This window comes from Odocoileus virginianus, chromosome 5 (genome assembly GCF_023699985.2).
Source record: "Odocoileus virginianus isolate 20LAN1187 ecotype Illinois chromosome 5, Ovbor_1.2, whole genome shotgun sequence".
Taxonomy (NCBI): Eukaryota; Metazoa; Chordata; class Mammalia; order Artiodactyla; family Cervidae; genus Odocoileus; species Odocoileus virginianus.
The window spans coordinates 63,349,901-63,373,308 of NC_069678.1; the positions used below are offsets into that span (position 1 = coordinate 63,349,901).

General features: G+C 35.2%; 1 protein-coding gene across 1 annotated transcript in view; it reads right to left on the minus strand.

The window, feature by feature from the left end:
• Positions 1-23,408, minus strand: part of EFCAB7 (EF-hand calcium binding domain 7) — a 53,582-nt gene that overhangs the window by 25,809 nt on the left and 4,365 nt on the right. The window contains exons 3-7 of the mRNA XM_020885558.2: positions 12,379-12,590; positions 11,658-11,744; positions 10,912-11,107; positions 10,299-10,420; positions 1,102-1,243 (exon numbers count right to left, since the gene is read on the minus strand). Coding sequence (XP_020741217.2) covers positions 1,102-1,243; positions 10,299-10,420; positions 10,912-11,107; positions 11,658-11,744; positions 12,379-12,590 — 759 coding nt within the window. The remainder of the gene's footprint in view (positions 1-1,101; positions 1,244-10,298; positions 10,421-10,911; positions 11,108-11,657; positions 11,745-12,378; positions 12,591-23,408) is intronic.

Consider the following 23,408-nt stretch of genomic DNA (forward strand, 5'->3'; position numbering starts at 1 on the left):
ACTAACTAATCTCTTTCAATGGCAGCCCATATTCCCTCCACATTCACAATGCCCCTTATCCTGTTTTTCCCACAGCATTTATCACCTTCTAACACACCATGTAACTTGTTATTATATTTACTATTTATTGTTTATTTCCTCTATTAGAATGTAAGTTCACAAGGTCACACTGTCGTGTATCTTAAGCACCTAAAGTGATACTTGGTTTATGAGGCCCTCAAAAAATAACTGACAAATAAATGAATAAAAAAATTCATAACAATACAGAGAATTAACAACTACAATAACTTTGTAGATTTGATACATTTATCTGAAAAATTATTATTGTAATTACCATCTAAAAGTATCAACTACCAAATGTTCTAGGTGTCCTATAAGATACACAGTGAAAACTTTCAGTATCTTTACTATAGGAGGGAAAAATAATGTAAGTGGGGAAGAATCCTCTAGTAAGTAGATGTTTATATGTAAACATAATAAGAGGAAAATAAAGACTGATATTTAGAATAGTCAACTTTAAAAGGAGAAAGCACACATACAAGCCATTTTCCACTAAAACTTAGGTAATAACCATTGTAGATACTAGGAAATTATTAATTTTTATCTATCATTGGTGTACAGAAAAGTATTACCATGGATACAAAAATTATTAAATAAGGACTAAGTCATATGACATAGGACTTTGAAGGTATTAAAAAATACTTGCAGCTCTTATTTGTCCCAAATTATGCTCCTACCGAAGTTCTCTCATGTATATTCATTAAAAAAATTGATAAATGGAAAAAGCAAAGGATTAATTAGTGGATAAAAAGTTAATCATGTGTCAAGAGGAAACCAGGTAACATTTTGTTCTGTGCATAATATGACAACACAGTCAACGTATAAATGACTTTCTTTCTTCAAATGTATGTAACCACATGTTTCTTACTTTGAATAATGTGATGACATAGTGTATAAACAACTTTCATTAAATGTATGTAACCATGTTTCATAGGCAAATCCATTTTCTTCACTAACTAGAACCATCAAATACTTACATAAGTATTTTTAAAGCTGGCATAGAGTGATTTTTTTTTTTAAATATAGAAAATTTAAACTTGCCTTCAGCTTGACTCAGGCTTAATGGCTTAATTGTTATATAAACCAGGGATCTCTGAGCTATTTGCATCTTGTATTGATGACTAATGATTTCACCATCTTCTTCTAAGAAAAAGCAACCTTTTGACTGTACACAATGCCACTCCTGGAATAAAGGAAAAAATTTTTTCAAAGAATATTCATTACAAGTTTCCAGCATGAAGAGCAATGAAGAAAAACCTAGGGAAGATATAAAAAGAAATGTCAACTAGAGCCAATGCTGTCCAGGAATTTGTGACATCTTCGAGTGGCAGCATTTAGATAACAAAAAATTAGGAAAAGATAAAATAGAGAGGAGAAATATGAAAAATACAGTTCATCAGAGTTGGAGAAGTACTGAAGCAAAATAATAAATAAACGTGCTGCTGCAATAATCAGGGTGAGGTTAGTGCTTAGAGCATACTAAGAATGAAGAACTAAGGATTGCTAAAACTGATATGTTGAGAGAAAAAGCAATAGGACTTTATATTTAAAAGATAAACTATGTGACAACCAAAACGCTTGTTTCAAGTCTAGGTAACTAAAACACTGAATTCACTTCACAGCTATAGCAAAATGCTGATAAATACTAGTTTTGAGAAAGACATCTCTAAATCAGCTCTAGAGGGATGGGATGCATGGGAGGTGGGAGGGAGGCGCTGTATGTACACCTATGGCTGATTCATGCTGATGTATGGCAGAAACCAACACAATATTGCAAAGAATTATCCTCCAACTAAAAAACAAATAAAAATTTTAACAAAGAAAATATACTTAGGGTAGTAAATTCAAAGTTTTTATAACACAGTGAAGTTCAAAGCTGGGCTTCAGTCAAAAGTTCAATTAATGATGAGTAAGAGTATGTATGAGTTCAATCACTTGGTTGTGTCCGACTCTTTGAGACCCCATGAATCACAGCATGCCAGGCCTCCCTGTCCATCACCAACTCCCAGAGTTTACCCAAACTCATGTCCATCAAGTCGGTGATGCCATGCAGCCATCTCATCCTCTGTCGTCCCCTTCTCCTCCTGCCCCAATCCCTCCCAGCATCAGGTCTTTTCAAATGAGTCAACTCTTTGCATCAGGTGGCCAAAATATTGGAGTTTCAGCTTCAGCATCAGTCCTTCCAATGAACACCCAGGACTGATCGCCTTTAGGATGGACTGGTTGTATCTCCTTGCAGTCCAAGGGACTCTCAAGAGCCTTCTCCAACACCACAGTTCAAAAGCATCAATTCTTCAGTGCTCAGCTTTCTTCACAGTCCAACTCTCACATCCATACATGACCACTGGAAAAACCATAGCCTTGATGGACCTTTGTTGGCAAAGTAATGTCTCTACTTTTTAATATGCTATCTAGGTTGGTCATAACTTTCCTTCCAAGGAGTAAGCGTCTTTTAATTTCATGGCTGCAATCACCATCTGCAGTGATTCTGGAGCCCAAAAAAATAAAGTCTGACACTGTTTCCACTGTTTCCCCATTTCCCATGAAGTGATGGGACCAGACGCCATGATCTTAGTTTTCTGAATGTTGAGCTTTAAGCCAACTTTTTCACTCTCCTCTTTCACTTTCATCAAGAGGCCCTTTAGTTCTTTTTCACTTTCTATCATAAGGATGGTGTCATCTGCATATCTGAGGTTATTGATATTTCTCCTGGCAATCTTGATTCCAGCTTGTGCTTCCTCCAGCCCAGCGTTTCTCATGATGTACTCTGCATATAAGTTAAATAAGCAGGGTGACAATATACAGCCTTGATGTACTCCTTTTCCTATTTGGTACCAGTCTGTTGTTCCATGTTCAGTTCTAACTGTTGCTTCCTGACCTGCATATAGGTTTCTCAAGAGGCAGGTCAGGTGGTCTGGTATTCCCGTCTCTTTCAGAATTTTCCACAGTTTACCACAGACTTTCAATTAACCTCATTGTATTTACATTTACCCAACTGGAATGATAAAGGATATTAATTTAGAATTACAGAATATTAAAGGTAGAAGTCTAAAAAGCAACTCAGTATAGACTTCGCTTTTAACTGACGAATGTCTGAAAAATAAAGTGATATGCTTAATTCACAATCTCATTGATTGTAAAACTATATCTGAACCTAGGTTGCCTTGCTTTCTCTCCAAACTACCAGCTATATTCAAAATTCTTTTTTTCCTATATTTAATATCTGCCATGATTTTTAATCTAATATTTAACATTTTAATGATTTAAAACTTCATTATTTACAAAATTATTATACGTATGATAATGCATTATTCAGAATTACACATATATTAATGTGTAAATATAATTACTTGGTTTTCTTACTAAAAAACCAGATTTTAGTAGCTAAAAATTTATTTGTGTTAGAATTATGGGTATAGCTGCCTCCTACCCTTAGGTTAAAAAAATGTTTAAATGAAACTAAAAAGCAGTGCACCTTGCCTGGTACACTGGTCCCATCATTTCATGGCAAATAGATGGGCAAACAATGGAAACAGTGACAGACCATTTTCTTGGACTCCAAAATCACTGTGGACAGTGACTACAGCCATGATATTAAAAGATGCTTACTTCTTGGAACAAAAGGTATGACAAACCTATTCAGTGTATTAAAAAGCAGAGACATTACTTTGCTGACAAAGCTCTGTATAGTCAGAGCTATGGTTTTTCCAGTTGTCATGTACAGATGTGAGAGTTGGGCCATAAAGAAGGCTGAGTGCGAAGAATTGATACTTTCATTCAAAGTGTCATGCTGGAGAAGTCCCTTGGACAGCAAGGAGATCAAACCAGCAAATCCTAAAGGATATCAACCTTGAATATTTATTGGAAGGACTGATGCCGAAGCTGAAGCTCCAATACTTTGGCTACCTGATACAAAGAGGTGACTACCTGGAAAAGACCCTGATGCTGGGAAAGACTAAGGACAGAAGAAGGGGATGACAGAGGACAAGATGGTTGGATGACAAGATGTGGCATTTGGGAAACTCAAAGACGAAGAATTTCTCCACGTGCTTATGATATTTCTGGCTGACAGGAGATGTTTTTATAAAATTTAGCTGGGGAGTGAGTTAAAATTTTTATTAGAAGTATTTCCTAAATTCTAATTTTAGAAAAGGTATAGAAGAGGATTTATAAGTTTCTTTGAAAGACATCAATCTGACTATAATACATGGTTAAAAAGGCTAGAAAATGGTAAGACAATAGCATTATAAAATAGAAGAAAGCCAAATGCCATATTATATAAATCAGTCAAAGTTCAATATGATAATCAGATTATTTTGAATACTAAATAACACAATTAGGAGAATTTGTATCTCTCTTGTTTCAAGGGAAGAATTTAAATTTTTTAGATCTATCAGAGTTATTAAACAGGCAATGCTTATTCAACCCCAAATTTCCTTTAAAACAAATAGACTTTCAATCACACAAAGCTTTTTCTCTAGGACCTATACTAAAATGTTATAAATTAAAAGAAAACAAGTACTGACAAAATATCTGGCTCATTCAAATAAATCAATTTGAAAGGATTATAGATTACATTGACAGTTTGTTATGAGAAAAATGAAAGAAGGTTCAGTTTAAAAAATAAAATCTTAGCATGCTAGAGTAGGAAATTCCATGTATAATTTTTGACAATATAAAGCAGAAACAAAACAGTAGCTTGTAATTCTTACACACGGCATAAGGTGGTGCTATATTCTACCAATTCAAGTAAATTCATATAAAAGGAAAAAATTCATTTGTCATACACAAATATTATTCCATTCACAGTGTATAAGGAAATGCTTAAAAGCATAAATTAAAAATAATAAAGTTGAAAATTCTAGCTATCAAAAACCTAAATTTATCAGTAAAATTATATTTTTCCTGAAGTATTATAGAGAATTTAATTTGTTTTGACATACAATTCTGCATTATTAAAGGTTTAGGTGAGGCAGAATTATTAAGCAGTCGGTCCGCCATATGTGCGTGCATGCTAAGTCGCTTCAGTCATGTCTGAGTTTTTGCAACCCCATGGACTGTAGACTGCCATGCTCCTCTGTCCATGGATTCTCCAGGCAAGAACACGGAAGTGGGTTGACAAGCTCTCCTCCAGGGGATCTTCTTGAGCAGGCATCAAACCCACATCTCTTATGTCTCCAGCACTGGCTGGCAGTTTCTTTACTACTAGCGCCCCCTGGGAAGCCCTTCATCTGCTATAACGTCAGGTAAGGAAGGTAAGGCAAAGTCTCTCAGTTGTGTCCGACTCTTTGCGACCTCACGGACTGTAGCTTACCAGGCTCTTCCATCCATGGGATTTTCCAGGCAAGAGTACTGGAGTGGATTGCCATTTCCTTCTCCAGAGGATCTTCCCAACCCAGGGATCGAACCCAGGTCTCCCACATTGTAGGCAGACGCTTTATCATCTGAGCTACCAGGGAAGTCATTTGCTATAGACTTGGTCAAAAAAGGAACTTGTATGTCATCATCATCATCAACATCACTGTTGTTTAATAAAAATACCTTATGTCACATTATTAGAAGGCTATTTGCTGTCTGTTAAGAAAAGTAAGTAAACAGACTGCTATTAAACATTTTTTGTTATTAAAGAATTATAAACTGTACATACTTAAAAACAAGAGGTTAAATAGATGATTTATAAGGGAAAAATTTGATATGGATTGCCAACCTAATCAACAAGTTGAATTGATCAACATTTTGAAAATGAGAGACTTTAATAAGAAAATTATTATTTGGAGCTTTCATAAAAATTAAGTTAGACAACCATTTCAAGATTAAAATGCTTATATATTTCTTGTTTTACATATACAAACATACATAACTTACATGTTATACATATATTATATGTAAAATGAGCTTCCCTGGTGGCTCAGATGTTAAAGAATCTGCCTGCAGTGCAGGAGGCCTGGGTTTGACCCCTGGGTTGGGAAGATCCCCTGGAGAAGGGCATGGCAACCCACTCTAGTATTTTTGCCTGGAGAACCCATGGACAGAGAAGCCTGGTGGACTACAGTCCATGGGGTCACAAAGAGTTGGACACAACTTAGTGACTAAGCACATGGCACACATGTGTAAAATATATGTAGGGATTTCTAACTAGGAGTCTGGATATAATACTGAATCTCTGGAATTTAAAATTCATGACTTTCCCTAATTTTAGCCATGACTGTCAACTGAAGCTATTCTCTCAAAGAAAAATTTCTGACATCCCCTGTACATGATAAAATCTAAAGTAAACATTTAGATAGAATTAAGGACTGAGAAAAGAACAGTGATATAGTACCTATGTATAGCATACAGAAAGTAATACATGTATAGTTCCTGTGAAGGTTATATTTTCCTCCTCCTTGAAGGTTGTAATTCAAGTCTTTTATCATTTGTGTGGATTTATGGTTTATAATCTGGCTTATGTGTACCCCATTACAATAATTTTCTAACTTCTGAAGAGACCATTCTTATCTGTCCCAATTCCATACTTCTCCACTACACATAAAATTGAGGTACAAAACTTGTTTAAAATAGATTTAAAGTACTTGAAGAAAATTTAATAATTCTCTTAGTAATTTATTCTACCAATCTCAATTAAAACAAATTATAACTATATTCCTAACCAAGTACTTTTTAGAGTTGTTGTGAAACTTAAGAAACATATAAAATTTAAGAAAAATTTAAAAGTAACCTCAAAGTAAAATGCAAACAAAGAACTAAATTCTGCTGAATAACAAAAGGATCACAGATTTTTCAAAAAAATCATTTCAGCTCATGGAAGAAATATTAGAGAATACAAAACAGTAGGCAATACCAAGATCAGGAAAAGGAAAAGAAAATGTCAGGTAAGAAATATGAAAGCTATGAAGTATTTCCAAAAGACATTAAATTTTATATGAAAGTCACAGAATTTACAAGTTGACAGTATGCCTTCTTCATTCAATCATTAAATTCTCTTACTACCTCTCACCTAATTCCTAATACCTAAATACCTTTCCTTGTTCTTGATGTCATTAGATGCAAAAATTTAGTCTTCTGCTATACAATCACTATGGCCTACAGATTAATTTCGGCCTTGTTTATTACAGGAGTCCCCAGCCCCCAGGCTGCAGAGCAAGAGGTGAGTAGCAGGTGAGGGAGCAAAGTTTCATCTGTATTTACAGTGCTTCCCATCGCTTGCATTCCTGCCTGAGCTCTGCCTCCTGTCAGATCAGCAGCAGCATGAGATTGTCATAGGAGAGTAAACCCTAACCCAGAGGTCAAGCTGGAATATCCTGAGATAGCCAAAGAATAGAAATAAAGTGCACAATAAATGTAATGTACTTGAAACATCCCGAAACCATTCCCCACCCGCCCTGGCCCATGGAAAAATTGTTTTCCACGAAACAGGTCTCTGATACCAAAAAGGTTGGGGACCACTGGTCTATTAGATCTGTCCCTTCCTTACTATGTTCAGGTACTACCCTTGGCCTAGCTGTCCTCTATCATCTTCTCAATAGTCTCCCTAATTTGAAGTCTCCATACATAATACAATAGTAGAATAACTTTTCTTAAATTATCTTTCATCATGTCATTCCCATATTAAGACCTGCAGTAATTTCTTTGTTCCGTAATAATACTGGGCTTCCCTGATAGCTCAGTTGGTAAAGAATCCACCCGCAATACAGGAGACCCCAGTTTGATTCCTGGGTTGGGAAGATCCGCTGGAGAAGGGATAGGCTACCCACTCCAGTATTCTTGGGCTCAGCTGGTAAAGAATCCGTCTGTAATGTTATTCCAGTATTCTGGCCTGGAGAATTCCATGGACTGTACAGCCCATGGGGTCGCAAAGGGTCGGACACGACTGAGCAACTTCACTTTGGGCTGCCCCGGTGGCCCAGACGGTAAAGCGTCTGTCTACAACGCGGGAGACCTGGGTTCGATCCCTGGGTCAGGAAGATCCCCTGGAGGAGGCAATGGCAACCCACTCCAGTACTCTTGCCTGGAGAATCCATGGACAGAGGAGCTTGGTAGGCTACAGTCCATGGGGTTGCAGAGAGTTGGAAATGACTGAGCGACTTCACTTTCTTACAATAATATTAATGACAATATTATTTATTAAAGTAAAACTATTAATACATCCCTGGCACTGTGATAAATGGTTTATATATGTCAGGTGTTTAAATCTTTTAAAAACACACTAAATATAATTACTTCCAATTTATAGATAAGGAAACTAAAATTCAGAAGGGCTGCTGACTACCTTATCAAAGGTCACACAGTTATCAAGTAACAAAGCTAAAATTTAAACACAAGTCTGTCTATTCTAAGGTTTTAACCAGCACCTTAGAACAGTGCTTGGCACAAAATAGTCATTCAATGAATATTTGTTGTCGTGGGAATTCCCTAGCAGTCCAGTGGTTAAGACTCTATGTTTTCACAGCTTAGGACTTGGGTTCAATTCCTGATCAGGGAACTAAGATCCCATAAGCTGTGTGGCAAGACATAAATAAATATTTGTAGAATAAATGAATTAATAAATGAAATACTATGCTACATTAACTTGGTATATTGTTAATAATGAAACAGAAATTTTCATTTTTTTATTCAGGGCCCACTACACTAAAAATAGTTTGCATTGTTACCCTTTTACTGAATATTTGTTGAGCTGAACTAAATTAAAGGACCAGTATTAGTTTGGGCCCAATTAATAACAGCATGAAGCACAGAAAAAGTTGGCCTTAATATAACCCACATTAGTATTTAAATTTTTCTTCATACTGGCTAAAATTATATTCATGTATATAATTATACCAGGTAAAAACAACAATTATTTAACTAGGTTGATTTCATTAGCATTTATTTATTTTCTCATTTAACTTTCTGTCTTCTATTTTTTTTTCCCCATTTATTTTTATAAGTTGGAGGCTAATTACTTTACAACATTGTAGTGGTTTTTGTCATACACTGACATGAATCAGCCATGGATTTACATGTATTCCCCATCCTGATACCCCCTCCCACCTCCCTCTCCACCCCATCCCTCTGGGTCTTCCCAGTGCACCAGGCCCGAGCACTTGTCTCATGCATCCAACCTGGGCTGGTGATCTGTTTTACCCTTGATAATATACATGTTTCGATGCTGTTCTCTCAAAACATCCCACCCTCGCCTTCTCTCACAGAGTCCAAAAGTCTGTTCTGTACATCTGTGTCTCTTTTTCTGTTTTGCATATAGGGTTATCGTTACCATCTTTATAAATTCCATATGTATATGTTAGTATATTGTAATGGTCTTTATCTTTCTGGCTTACTTCACTCTGTATAATGGGCTCCAGTTTCATTATCATTAGCATTTAATTTAGTTGCAAAATACAGAAAGCTTCCATCAGTGGAAAATAATATTGTTAGAACACTAAATATTGTGTGTGAACATGTTGGACATGCACACCAAATTGCTTAGGGTGTACAGATTCCTAAACAGTCTGAACAAAATTCCTTTGAGATAATGTTTTAAAATTTTAATATAGAACAAATGTCACTGTCTAGCAATTTAAAGATATAAGGGACTTCAGAGTTCAATAACAAATACAGAGTTGTTATTTGAAACAAAAATGTAGCTCTTGAGAACAATCAGTTCAGTTTCCTAACAGCAGTTATAGTATGTGGTCATAACCATTTTCCCCCCTTTTACAGAGGTCCCTAGGTACACATTTTTAATGTATCCTAGCAGTTTCCAGTTAATGTTTTATATTTCTGTAGCTATTATTTTCTGTTGAAAGAAAACTAGTAAAGGTTGAGTCTAGAAAGGGAAAACAGAGGAAGAAGATCAATATTAACACTCTACAAATATTGACTTAGCAAAGTGACTTTGCTGTCTTTCTCTCAGAGGAACTTGATATTGAATGAATGATTTATTTATAAGAAGCACCTATTAAAAAGTATTTGTTAAAACCAAAAAACTGCTTGGCAAAGTACATAATTGCATAATCTCTTCATCAAGTTCAAAAATTGAAGAATTGCTATTTTTAAACTGACGTCCTTTTAATATTCCTACTCATCATTAAACTTATTAGAATTGGCTTACAGGTAGAAATGCTGCTATCTCCAAAAATCCTCAAAGAATTACTTCATAAAATTTACCTATTCTCTATAAACACTAAATGGTCATTAATAAATTTAATGTCATATTTGTTTTCAGAAAAAGTTGTATCCATTCATTTAAAATACTATACCTTTATTGAGTGTGGCTCAATTAACTTTGAGTTTTGATTACTATCAGCACCCATGGTAATTGTGAAGGAAATAGATGTTTTGAACTGTCTAGCTGTTGCCAGTGAAGAATTCCTGGTGTCACCTGTAAGAAGTAATAGTTATTTAGTCTTGCATCATGAAAAGTTTTCAATAAGAAGTCTGTTTCTAAACACAGTGTAGTATGAAAGGACTATGTTATTAATTTCATTCTTTGTTCTTCCTATTGAAATAAACTCAAAAAATTTTATATTTATAAGACTTTAATGGCTCTTTGTGATTTTAATTTATGATCTACTAATAAGATTTATTTAATTTAGAATTTATGACCTACTAATAAGATTCTTTATTTAAATATGTCATCTTTTGGCCTGAAATTTTAGTTTTAATAAAACATAATGAGCATAGTCAAGCCAAGTTCCATAATAAAATTTTACTTTACTAGATTTTTATAGTTAAGTGAGTCTAGAAACAGTAGCTATCAAAAGTTGGGTTTTCATTTATCACTGATAAGCTAAGACAGAAGGAAAAATTTATCTGACTATGATCCTTCTTTTTTTTTTTTTAATCCTTAATTCTTAACAGAAAAGTAAATACCTTTATTTGAGAATGATTCCTGATCAGTTTTTCTTATGATTCTAGGTGATGCTTTTGGTACTGGTGATGGGTCCCTTTCAGGGGACCCTTCCATGTGGCTTCCAAACTGTTGACGTCTCAGTTTACTGTCAACCTCCAATTTTTCTAGAGTAGTTTTGAGACACTGTTCATTGGTTGCCATGTGTAATTTACAAAACTACAGGAAACAAAAAAGTATTCCAGTGGATAAAACATTCAATCATACATTTGGGAGGAGAAAATGTACATTAGTAGGCAAGACTGATAGATGGAATATATTTCCTATTGAACTAGGTTACTCATTTTATTTTCTTGAATCAGATTGACCACCCTCAAGTGCCCTAGTGAAATGCAGCCATAATTCAATGAGGAGGCCATACCCTGAATGAAAATAAAATGTTACACAAAGAAAGGTGATTTATTATTATTTTTTTACAAGACATGTGTAGACTTGTATTTGTTCTAAATAATTTTTATGATTCTTCCACTCCTGAAAAGGAATATTTCAGAGAAGAGAATGTGTGTTTGTGTGTGTATGCACATGCATGTGTTTTAACTTGATGATATTATTTTTAATGTAGTCATCAGATTACAATTGGACTGGAGAGACTAAATTTCAAGTAAAATTCATACATATATATATCATTGTCAATATTTAAATGGTATGCCTCTTTAAAAATACCTCTTCTATCCAGTATGCAAATTTACATCAGAATGAGCTTACGTACCTTGATATAGTCAAATTTGCCATCTGCATTTACATCAGCCAAATTTATTATGGCATTTACTTCTTCTCGAGTCATCTTCTCACCTTTCTGGAAGAAAAAAGTATTTAAAGCAACATGACAATTACTTTGTCATATATGGGGAGAATGGAAATTTTAATCTTTTCTTTAAGTAAGTTTGAATACATGTTTCATTAAAAACCTCAGAATAAGCATAATGTCAAGCAAGAATGAAACTGTTACATAAAATAAAATTTCACAATTTTATTAAATTTTATAAAAGTGTATAAAAACTGAATTTCAGTTTATCAAATTTCAAATATATATATATATCATAGATTCAGCAATAACTACTATTAAATTTAGAGTAAGAATACTTTCTCATGTTGTACCAAGAAACAGAATGGTTTCTGAATCTCATTTACACTTTAGTTCTCTTTTACTTATCACATAAGAACTTATCACTGATTTACAAATTGTCTGGCAGGAAAGAATTGCAAAGGAGCACAAGGGGATTACAACATAAGCTCAGTCTTATACTTTCTCTTTTTTTCAAAAAGCATGCTTCATACAGAAGGATCCTTAACTATTTTACAAATATATAAATGATTCATTTCACCTACCGGTGAAACAGTTACTTCTCATGTGGACTTTGGTAGCCAAAGCTAGATTCCAAGTTGTTTCACAAAACAGGCATATTATAGAGCTGTTTGACAGATCTTACCTTTGTTAGAAGTTTATAAAGATCAGTGTGTAAAATAGAGCCATTATCATTTACATCTAATTGCTTAAATGATTTTAGCAATTCTGCTTTTGAGGTTGGTTTTTCCTTTCTTAAAATTATACAAAAATCATCAAAATTCAGTTTGGCAGTTTGAGGAGTCCAATACTTATTAATGGTCTTTTGGGATGGATTTCTTCCTGCATGCTGAAGAGCTGCCCAATAAAACAAGTATTGTTTGTTACAGTAATATCTGGAATTAGTATTTTAAGTGTATTTTTTCTTTAAATCATTATACATTATAATGTTATATAAAAGTACATGCGTACCAATATATTACCTTTGGTGTTGATAATCTAGTGAAATCAATACATGCCTGACTTTCAAATATGAAAATATACATATACGCTATTATACCAGCTACAAATTCTCAAAATATTAATGCCAGAATTAAATAGGTTCTTCCCATTCTGACAGTGTTCCCAACTTACATAGTTTAATTAATTGGTAATATCTGATTTACCTCATAAGAATGCCTGGAGAAAAAAACAGATTAAAAACAACCATTCACTTAATTGTTTTGAGGACATAATAAAGAAAATGAATAATTTATTATTTTTCTGGTTCAACAAATATCTTAATTATGAGGAAATCATTAGTTTGAGAATATTACTGTCAATGTCATGATGTCTAAAATGTTCATCATTGTTGTTCAGTCACTAAGTCACATCCAACTCTTTGCAACACTATGGACAGCAGCACACCAGGCCTCCCTCTCCTTCATTATCTCCTGGAGCTTGCTCGAGTTCATGTCCATTGAATTGGTGATGCTATCCAAACATCTCATTTTCTGCCACTCTTTCCTCTTTTTGCCTTCAATCTTTCCCAGCATAAGTGTCTTTTCCAAGAGTCAGCTCTTTGCATCAGGTGGCCAAACTATTGGAGCTTCAGCTTCAGCATCAGTCCTTCCAATTCATATTCACAGTTGATTTCCTTTAGGATTGACTGGTTTGATCTCCTTGCTGTCCAAGGGACTCTCAAGAGTCTTCTCCAGCACTACAGTTCAAATTAAAGTATCAATTCTTAAGCACTCAGCCTTCTTTAAGGTCCAACTCTCACATCTGTACATGACTACTGGAAAGACTACAGCTTTGACTCTATGGGCATTTGCCGGCAAAGTGATGTCTTTCCTTTTTAATATGCTGTCTAGGTTTGCCATAGCTTTCCTTTCAAGAAGCAAATGTCTTCTAATTTCACAGCTGCAGTCACCATCCACAGTGATTTTGGAGCCCAAGAAGAGAAAAATCTGTCACTACTTCCACTTTTCCCCCTTCTAATCATTATGAAATGATGGAACCAGATGCCATGATCTTTATTTTCTGAATGATGAGTTTTAAGCCAGCTTTTTCACTCTCCTCTTTCACCCTCATCAAGAGGCTCTTTAGGTCCTCTTTACTTTCTGCCATTATGGTGGTATCATCTGCATATTTGAGGTTATTATTTCTCCTGGCAGTCTTGATTCCAGCTTGAACTTCCTCTAGCCCAGCAATTCACATGATGTACCCTGCTTAAAGTTAAACAGGAGAGTGACAATATACAGCCTTGTTGTACTTCTTTCCGAATTTTAAACCAGTCAGTTATTCCATGTAAGGTTCTAACTGTTGTTTCTTGACCTGCATACAGATTTCTCAGGAGGCAGGTAAGGTGGTCTGGTATTTCCATCTCTTTAAGAATTTTCCAAAATTTGTTGTGATCCACACAACGGTTTTCGTGTAGTCAAAGAAACAGAAGTACATGTTTTTCTGGAATTCCCTTGCTTTCTCTATAATCCAACAGATGTTGGCAATTTGATCTCTGGTTCCTCTGCCTTTTCTAAACCTAGCCTGTACATCTTGAAGTTTTCAATTCAAGTACTGCTGAAGTAGCTTGAAGGATTTTGAAAATAACCTTACCAGCATGGGAAGCAAACGTGACTGATAGTCTGAACATTCTTTAGCACTGCCCTTCTTTGGAATTGGGATGAAAACTGACCTTTTCCGGTCTTGCCAAGTTTTCCAAATTTGCTGACATATTGAGTGCAGTACTTTAACAACATCATCTTTTAGGATATGAAATAGCTCAGCTGGAATTCCATCAACTCTACTAGCTTTCTTGGTAGTAATCTTCCTAAGGCACGCTTGACTTAAGACTGCAGGATGTCTGGCTCTAGGTGAGGGACCAAACCGTCATGGTTATGGTGGGCCATTAAGACCTTTTCTGCACGGTTCTGGGTATTCCTGCCCCCTCTTCTTAATCTGTTCCGCCTCTGCTAAGGTCCTTTACATTTCTGCCCTTTATCATGCCCTTCCTTGCATGAAATGTTCCTTTGAGACTTCCAAATTTCTTGAAGAGCTCTCTAGTTTTTCCCATTCTATTATTTTCCTCTGTTTCCTTGCACTGTTCATTTAAGAAGCCCTTCTTATCTCTCCTTGCTATTCTCTGGAATTCTGCATTCCATTGGGTACACCTTCTCCTTTCTCCTTTGTGTTTCGCTTCTCTTCTTCCCCCAGCCCTTTCCTCAGATAAGCACTTTGCCTTCTTACATTTCTTTGGGATGGTTTTGGTCACTGTCTCCTGTACAATGTTACAAACCTCCATCCATAGTTCTTCAGGCACTCTGTCTACCAGATCTAACCCCTTGAATCTATTCACCACCTCTACTGTATAATCATAAGGGATTTGATTTAGGTCATACCTGAAGGACCCAGTGGTTTTCCTCACTTTCTTTAGTTTAAGTCTGAATTTTGCTATAAGGAGCTGATGATTTCAGACACAGTCAGCTCCAGGTCTTGTTTTTGCTAACTGTATAGAGCTTCCTGTCTTTGGCTGCAAAGAATATAATCAGCCTGATTTTGGTATTGACCATTTGGTGGTGTCCATGTGTAGAGCTGTCTCTTGCGTTGTTGGAAAAGAGTGTTTTTTCTGTCCAGCTCTGTGAAAATGGATGTATAACTCTTTCCCACAAGTGGCAGCTCAAATGCATGTTGCTATCTTCAATAATAAAATACTTTTTAAATGTACTATTAAGTTGTTTAAAAGACCAACTTTCTCAGAATAAAATTATGCCAAAATATGTACTAGTTAGACATTCCCATATCTAAGAAATAGGTAAAATTTAGTAAACACTAATCTAACTTTAGTCTTTAGTTTTAGAATTGGAGCTCACTATTAAGTCCAATAACAATGAAAAGGAGAAGGGAGTGGCAGAGGATGAGATGGTTAGATAGCATCACCGACTCAATGGACATCAATTTGAGCAAATTCCAGGAGATGGCAGAGGACAGAGGAGCCTGGCACGCTGCAGTCCGTGAGGTCCCAAAGAGTTGTCCACAACTTAGCTACTGAACAACAATAATCACAACAAACAGTGAAAAAACTGTAACTGTAGATGGTTAAAGGTTTACACCAAAATACTGACCTTTTGCCAGGGTTTATTTTAAGTTTTGATGTGAGTTTATAATACCTATATTACTGGTAAGCTGGGGGGACAAAAAGAAACTTTGGGGAAAGAAAAAGAAACTGCTTTATCCTATTTTGAAATGCAATGTCAAAGCACATGGTAGGTACATAAGAGGTGGAAGGATACCAACGAAAAGCACCATAGTTAAGAAAGAGACATCACTGGTTCACAAAACCAGTTTTTTAAAATTTAGATTATCTGAAAGCAATCACTGCAGTTTTACAAAGAACAGTCCACAATAAAACCAAAAGCTAAAACGTAAGCACTGCATTATTATCTTCCCAGATAATTCTGTAAGACTGATAGCACCTGAGTAATACATAGCCACTGATTTATTAATACAAACTAAATGCCATAGTAGCAGAAGCATATTAAACTTTTAAACTTAGTAAATTCATGATCTCAACCAACTTTCAAAAACACAGAAAAAACTCAAATTATAATTTATAATAAAATATAAATTGCAATGATTTGAAATTCTATATTTCCTAAAATGCACTTCCTCAAATAGAAATCTTATTGCATACAAACCTAAGACCTTGTTGAAAAATATGTCAGATTTTTATTTCAGGAAACTGCTTCTAAAGTTGATAAAATAACTCAGTTTCTCTACTCACAAAGTTATTTGCCTTGATGAAACTGACATGAGTACAATATTATCTGGTATTTCTGTTTACCACTCTGTCGAGACTAAAGACCACCAAGTCATTTTGACACACCTAGTAAGGACCAGATTCACTGGTTTGTGGGATATCTGCAACCAGAAGAGTTTAAAATATAACGGAAAACTCAACCATACAAAATCATGGGATGCATAAAAAGCAGTTATCAGATAAAACTAAAAGCTGGTTCTTTGAGAAGATAAACAAAATTGACAAACCTTTAGCCAGACTTAGCAAGAAAAAAAGAGAGAAGAATCAAATCAACAAAATTAGAAATGAAAATGGAGAGGTTACAACAAGACAATGCAGAAGTACAAAGGATTATAAGAGACTATAATGAACAACTATATGGCAATAAAATGGATAACCTGGAAGAAATGGACAGATTCTTAGAAAAGTTCAATCTTCCAAGACTGAACCAGGAAGAAATAGAAATTATGAACAACCCAAATACAAGCACTGAAATTGAAGCTGTGATAAGAAATCTCCCAAAAAACAAAAGGCCAGGACCAGGTGGCTTCACAGGAGAATTCCATCAAACATTTAGAGAAGAGCTAATGTCTGTCCTTCTAAAACTCTTTCAAAAAATTGCAGAGAAAGGAACACTTTCAAACTCATTCTACAAGGCCACCATCACCCTGATACCAAAACCAGACAAAGACAACACACAAAAAGAAAACTACAGGCGAATATCACTGATGAACACAGATGCAAAAATCCTCAACAAAATTTTAGCAAACAGAATTCAGCAACACATCAAAAAGTTTGTACACCATGATCAAATTGGGTTTATTACAGGGACTCAAGGATTCTTCAATATACACAAATCAATCAATGTGATACACCATATTAACAAATTGAAAGATAAAAAACATATGACAATCTCAATAGGTGCAGAAAAAGTCTTTGACAAAATTCATCACCCATTTATGATTAAAACTCTTCAAAAAATGGGCATAGAAGGAACCTACCTCAACACAGTAAAGGCCATATATGATAAGCTACAACAAACATTATTCTCAATGGTAAAAAACTGAAAGCATTCCCCCTAAGATCAGGAACAGGACAAGGGTGTCCACTTTCACCACTATTACTCAACATAGTTCTGGAAGTCCTAGCTACAGCAATCAGAGAAGAAAAAGAAATAAAAGGAATCCAGATCAGAAAAGAAGTAGTAAAGCTCTCACTGTTTGCAGATGACATGAAAACCCTAAGATAGTATCAGAAAATTACTAGAGAGCTGGGAGGGGGAATCGGGATGGGGAATACATGTAAATCCATGGCTGATTTATGTCAATGTATGACAAAACCCACTACAATATTGTAAAGTAATTAGCCTCCAACTAATAAAGATAAATGAAAAAAAAAAAAAGAAAATTACTAGAGCTAATCAGTGAATTTAGCAAAGTTGCAAGATACAAAATCAATTCACAGATCTCACTTGCATTTCTATATACTAACAATGAAAAATCAGAATGAGAAATAAGGCATCAATCCCATCTACCATTGCAACAAAAAGAATAAAATATCTAGGAATAAACTTACCCAAGGAGACAAGAGAACTGCACACAGAAAATTATAAGACACTAATGAAAGAAAACAAAGACGACATAAACAGATGTAGGGATATTCCATGTTCCTAGGTAGAAAGAATCAATTCTGTGAAAATGACTTTACTACCAAATGCAATCTACAGATTCAATGTGATCCCTATCAAATTACCAATGGCATTTCTCACAGAACTAGAACAAAAAATTTCACAATTCACATGGAAACAAAAAAGACTCTGAATAGCCAAAGCAGTCTTGAGAAAGAAGAACGGAACTGGAGGAATCAACCTTCCTGACTTCAGATTATACTACAAAGCTACAGTCATCAAGACAGTATGGTACTTGCAGAAAAACAGTAATATAGACCAATGGAACAAGATAGAAAGCCCAGAACTAAACCCATGTACCTATGGGTATCTTATTTTTGACAAAGGAGGCAAGAATATACAATGGGGCAAAGACAGCCTCTTCAATAAATAGTGCTGGGAAAACTGGATAGCTACATGTAAAAGAATGAAACTAGAACACTTCCTAACATCATACACAAAGATAAACTCAAGTGGATTAAAGATCTAAATGTAAGACCAGAAACTATAAACTCTTACAGGAAAACATAGGCAGAACACTCGATGACACAAATTAAAGCAAGATCCTTTATGACACACCTCCTAGAGTAACGGAAATAAAAGCAAAAGTAAACAAGTGGGACCTGATTAAACTTAAAAGTTTTTGCACAGCAAAGGAAACTATAAGCAAGGTGAAAAGACAACCCTCAGAATGGCAGAAAATAATTGCAAATGAAATAACTGACCAAGGATTAATTTCCAAAATATACATGTAGCTCATACAACTTAACAGCAGAAAAACAAACAACCCAATCAAAAAGTGGGAAAAAGACCTAAACAGACATTTCTCCAAAGAAGACACACAGATGGCTAACAACCACATGAAAAGATGCTCAACATCTCTCATAATAAGAGAAATGCAAATCAAAACTACAATGAGGTATCCTCTCACACCAGTCAGAATGGCCCCCATCAAAAAGTTTACAAACAATAAATGCTGGGGAGGGTGTGGAGAAAAGACCTGTTGCACTGTTGGTGGGAATGTAAATTGATACAGCCACTATGGAAGATGGTATGGAGATTCCTTAAAAAGCTAGGAATAAAATCACATGACCCAGCAATCCCACTCCTAGGCATATACCCTGAGGAAACCAAAATTGAAAAAGACACATGTATCCCATTGTTCATTGCAGCACTGTTTACAATAGCTAGAACATGGAAGCAACCTAGATGTCCATTGACAGATGAATGGATAAAGAAGCTGTGGTACATATGCATAATGGAATATTACTCAGCAATAAAAAGGAACACATTTGAGTCAGTTCTAATGAGGTGGACAAACCTAGAACCTATTATACAGAGTGAAGTAAGTCAAAAAAGAAAGATAAATATTGTATTCTAATGCATATATATGGAATCTAGAAAAATGGTACTGAAGAACTTATTTACAGGGCAGCAGTGGAGAAACAGACATAGAGAATAGACTAATGGACATGGGGAGAGGGGAGGAGAGGGTGAGATGTATGGGAAGAGTAACATGGAAATTTACATTACCATATGTAAAACAGAGAGCCAACTGGAATTTTCTGTATGGCTCAGGAGACTCAAACAGGGGCTCTGTATCAACCTAGAGGGATGGGACGGAGAGGGAGATGGGAGGGAGGTTCAAAAGGGAGGGGATAAACGTATACCTATGGTGGATTCATGTTGAGGTTCAACAGAAAACAACAAAATTCTGTAAAGCAATTATCCTTCAATTAAAAAAATCAATAATTTTTTTTAAAAAGCAGTTATTAGAGGGAAATTCATATGAGGGAAGCAATATGACCTTCCTCACAAAACAAGAAAAATCTCAAATAAATAACCTAGCCTACCACTTAAAAGAATTAGAAAAAGAAGAACAAACAATATCTAAAGTCAGCGAAAAGAAGAAAGTAATAGAGATCAGAAAGGAAATAAAACAGAGATTTAAAAAAAGAAAAGAAAAACAAAACAAAACAAAATCTGGTTCTTTGACTGGATAAACAAGATTGATAAACCTCTGGCTAGGCTCACCAAGAAGAAGAGAGAACACTAATAAATAAAATAAGAAATGAAAAAAAAGAGACATAACAACTGACACCTCCCCTTAAGGGAATAATCATATGAAAACAAATTTGACAACCAAAAAGAAACGGACAAGTTTCTTGTCCTAGAAACCTGTATGTTTACTGAAACAAACAGCCACCAAAATTGAACCACAAAGAAATAGTTTGTTTTAAAAAGAATAAACATATAATTTGAACAATTTGAAAAGATGGATCACTAGAATTGAAATAGATTTTGTAATTTAAAGGGGGCTTTCCTTGTGGCTCAGCTGGTAAAGAATCTGCCTGCAATGCAGGAGACCTGGGTTCCATCCCTGGGTTTGAAAGATCCCCTGGAGAAGGAAAAGGTTGCCCATTCCAGTATTCTGGCCTGGAGAATTCCATGGACTATATAGTCCATGGGGTCCAAAGAGTTGGACAGGACTGAGCAACTTTCACTTTCACTTTGTAATTTAAAAAGTCCCCACAAACAAAAGTCTATAGGACCAGATGACTTTACAGGTGAATTCTACCAAACATACAAACAAGAACTTATGCTGACCCTTCTCGAACTGTTTGAAAAAGTTAAAGAGGAGGGAACACTCCCAAGGACATTTGATGAAGCCACCATCACTCTGCTACCAAAACCAGACAAAGATACCACCAACAAAGAAAACTACAGGCAAATATCTCTGATGAGTACAGATTCAAAAATTCTCAATAGAATATTAGTACACCAAATCCAATAACATATAAGAAAGATCATACACAATGACCAACTGGGATTCATTCCAAGTTCACAAGGATGGTTCAACACATGCAAATCAGTCAATTTTGTTTCTGATACATCACATAAACAAAAGTCAAAAACCACATGATCATCTCAATAGATGCAGAAAAAGCATTTGAAAAAATTCAACATTCATTCATGACAAAAACTCTTACCAAAGTGGGTATAGAGGAGACATATCTCAAAATAGTACATGCAATTTATGACAAACCCACAGTTCATATAATACTCAATGGTGAAAAGTTGAAAGCCTTTCTGCTAAAATCTGGAACACGACAAGGATGTCCACTCTCACCATTTCTCTTCAACATAGTATTGGCAGTCCTAGCCACAGCAATAAAACAAGAAAAAGAAACAAAAGGTAGCCAAGTTGTAAGAGAAGAGGTAAAATTGTCATTACATGCCAATGATATAATACTATATACAGACAATCCTAAAGACACCATACAAAAACTACAAGAACTGATAAATGAATTCAGCAAGGTAGCAGGATACAAGATTAACATACAAAATTGGTTGCTTTCTGTACATCAATGATGAAGTATCAGAAAGGGAATGAAAAAACAATACCTTTTAAAATCACAACCCCCACTACAATATTGTAAAGTAATTAGCCTCCAACTAACAAAAATAACTGGGAAAAAAAATAAATAAAATCACAACCCCCAAAATAAAATACTTAGGAATAAACCTCACCAAGGAAGTGAAAAACACGTATGCTAAAAACAATAAAACATTAATAAAGGAAACTGAAGATGATTTAAAGAAATGGAAAGATATCCCATGCTCTTGGACTGGAAGAATACTGTTAAAGTGGCCATACTACCCAAAACAATCTACAGATTCAATGCAATCCCTGTCAAATTACTCATGACATTTTTCACAGCACTAGATAATCCTAAAATGCATATGGAACCATCAAGGACCCAGAATTGCCAAAGCAATCCTGAAGAAAAAGAACAAAGCAGGAAGCACAACCATCCCAGACTTGAGAAAATACTACAAAATTATAGTAGTCAAAACAATGTGGTATTGGTACAAATACAGACTATGGGCCAATGGAACAGAATAGACAGCCCAGAAATAAACCCACACACCTACTGCCAGTGAATCTTCAACAAAGGAAGCAAGAATATATAAAGTGAAAAAGACAGTCTCTTCAGCAAGCAGTTTTGGGAAAATTGGATAGCTGCATGTAAATCAATGAAGTTAGAACATACCCTCGCATTATACACAAAAATAAACTCAAAATGGCTTAAAGACTCAAACATAAGACATGACTCTCCTACAAGAGAACACAGATAACATTCTCTGACATAAATCATACAAATGTTTTCTCAGGTCAGTCTCCCAAGGCAACAGAAATAAAAACAAAAATAAACAAATGGGACTTAAAGTTACAATCTTTTGCACAGCAAAGGAAACCACAAACAAAATGAAAAAATAACCAACAGAATGGGAGAAAGTATTTGCAAACAACATGACTGATAAGGGCTTAATTTCCAAATTAAACAAATAGCTCACAGAACTCAACAACAACACAACAAAACAAACAACCCAATTGAAAAATGGGCAGAAGATCTAAAGAGACATTTCTCCAAAGAAGACATACAGATGGCCAATAGGCACAAGAAAAGATCCTCAACATTGCCAATTATTAGTGATCTGCAAATCAAAACTTCAATGAGATACCACCTCACACTGGTCAGAATGGCCATCATTGGAAATTTTACACATAACAAATGCTGAGATGGTGTGGAGAAAAGGGAACCCTCCTACACTGTTGGTGGGAATTAACATCGGTACAGCCACTATGGAAAACGGTTCGGAAGTTCCTCAGAAAATTAAAAACAGAATCACCATATGATCCAGCAAGGCCACTCTGGGCATATAGCCAGACAAAACTATAATTCAAAATGATACATGCACCGGCTACGTTCACAACACCACTATTCACAATAGGGAAGATATAGAAGCAACCTAAATGTCCATTGACAGATGAATAGATAAAAAAAGATGTGATCCATAAATACAATGGAATACTACTCAGCCATAAAAATGAACAAAATAATGCCATTTGCAGCAACATGAATGCAATTACAGATTATCATCCTAAGAGAAGTAAGTCAGAAAGACAAATACCATATATCACTTATATGTAGAATCTGAAGTACAACTGAACCTATTCATAAAATAGAAACAGAATCACAGACATAGAGAATAGACTGGTGGTTGCCAAGATGACGAAGGTTGGGAGAGGTTGGATTTGGAGTCTGAGATTAGTAAATGCAAACTGCTATATATACAATGATAAACAACAAGGTTCTACTGTATAGCATAGAGAACTATATTGAGTATCTGGTTATAAACCATAGTGGAAAAGAATATGAAAAAAGAATGT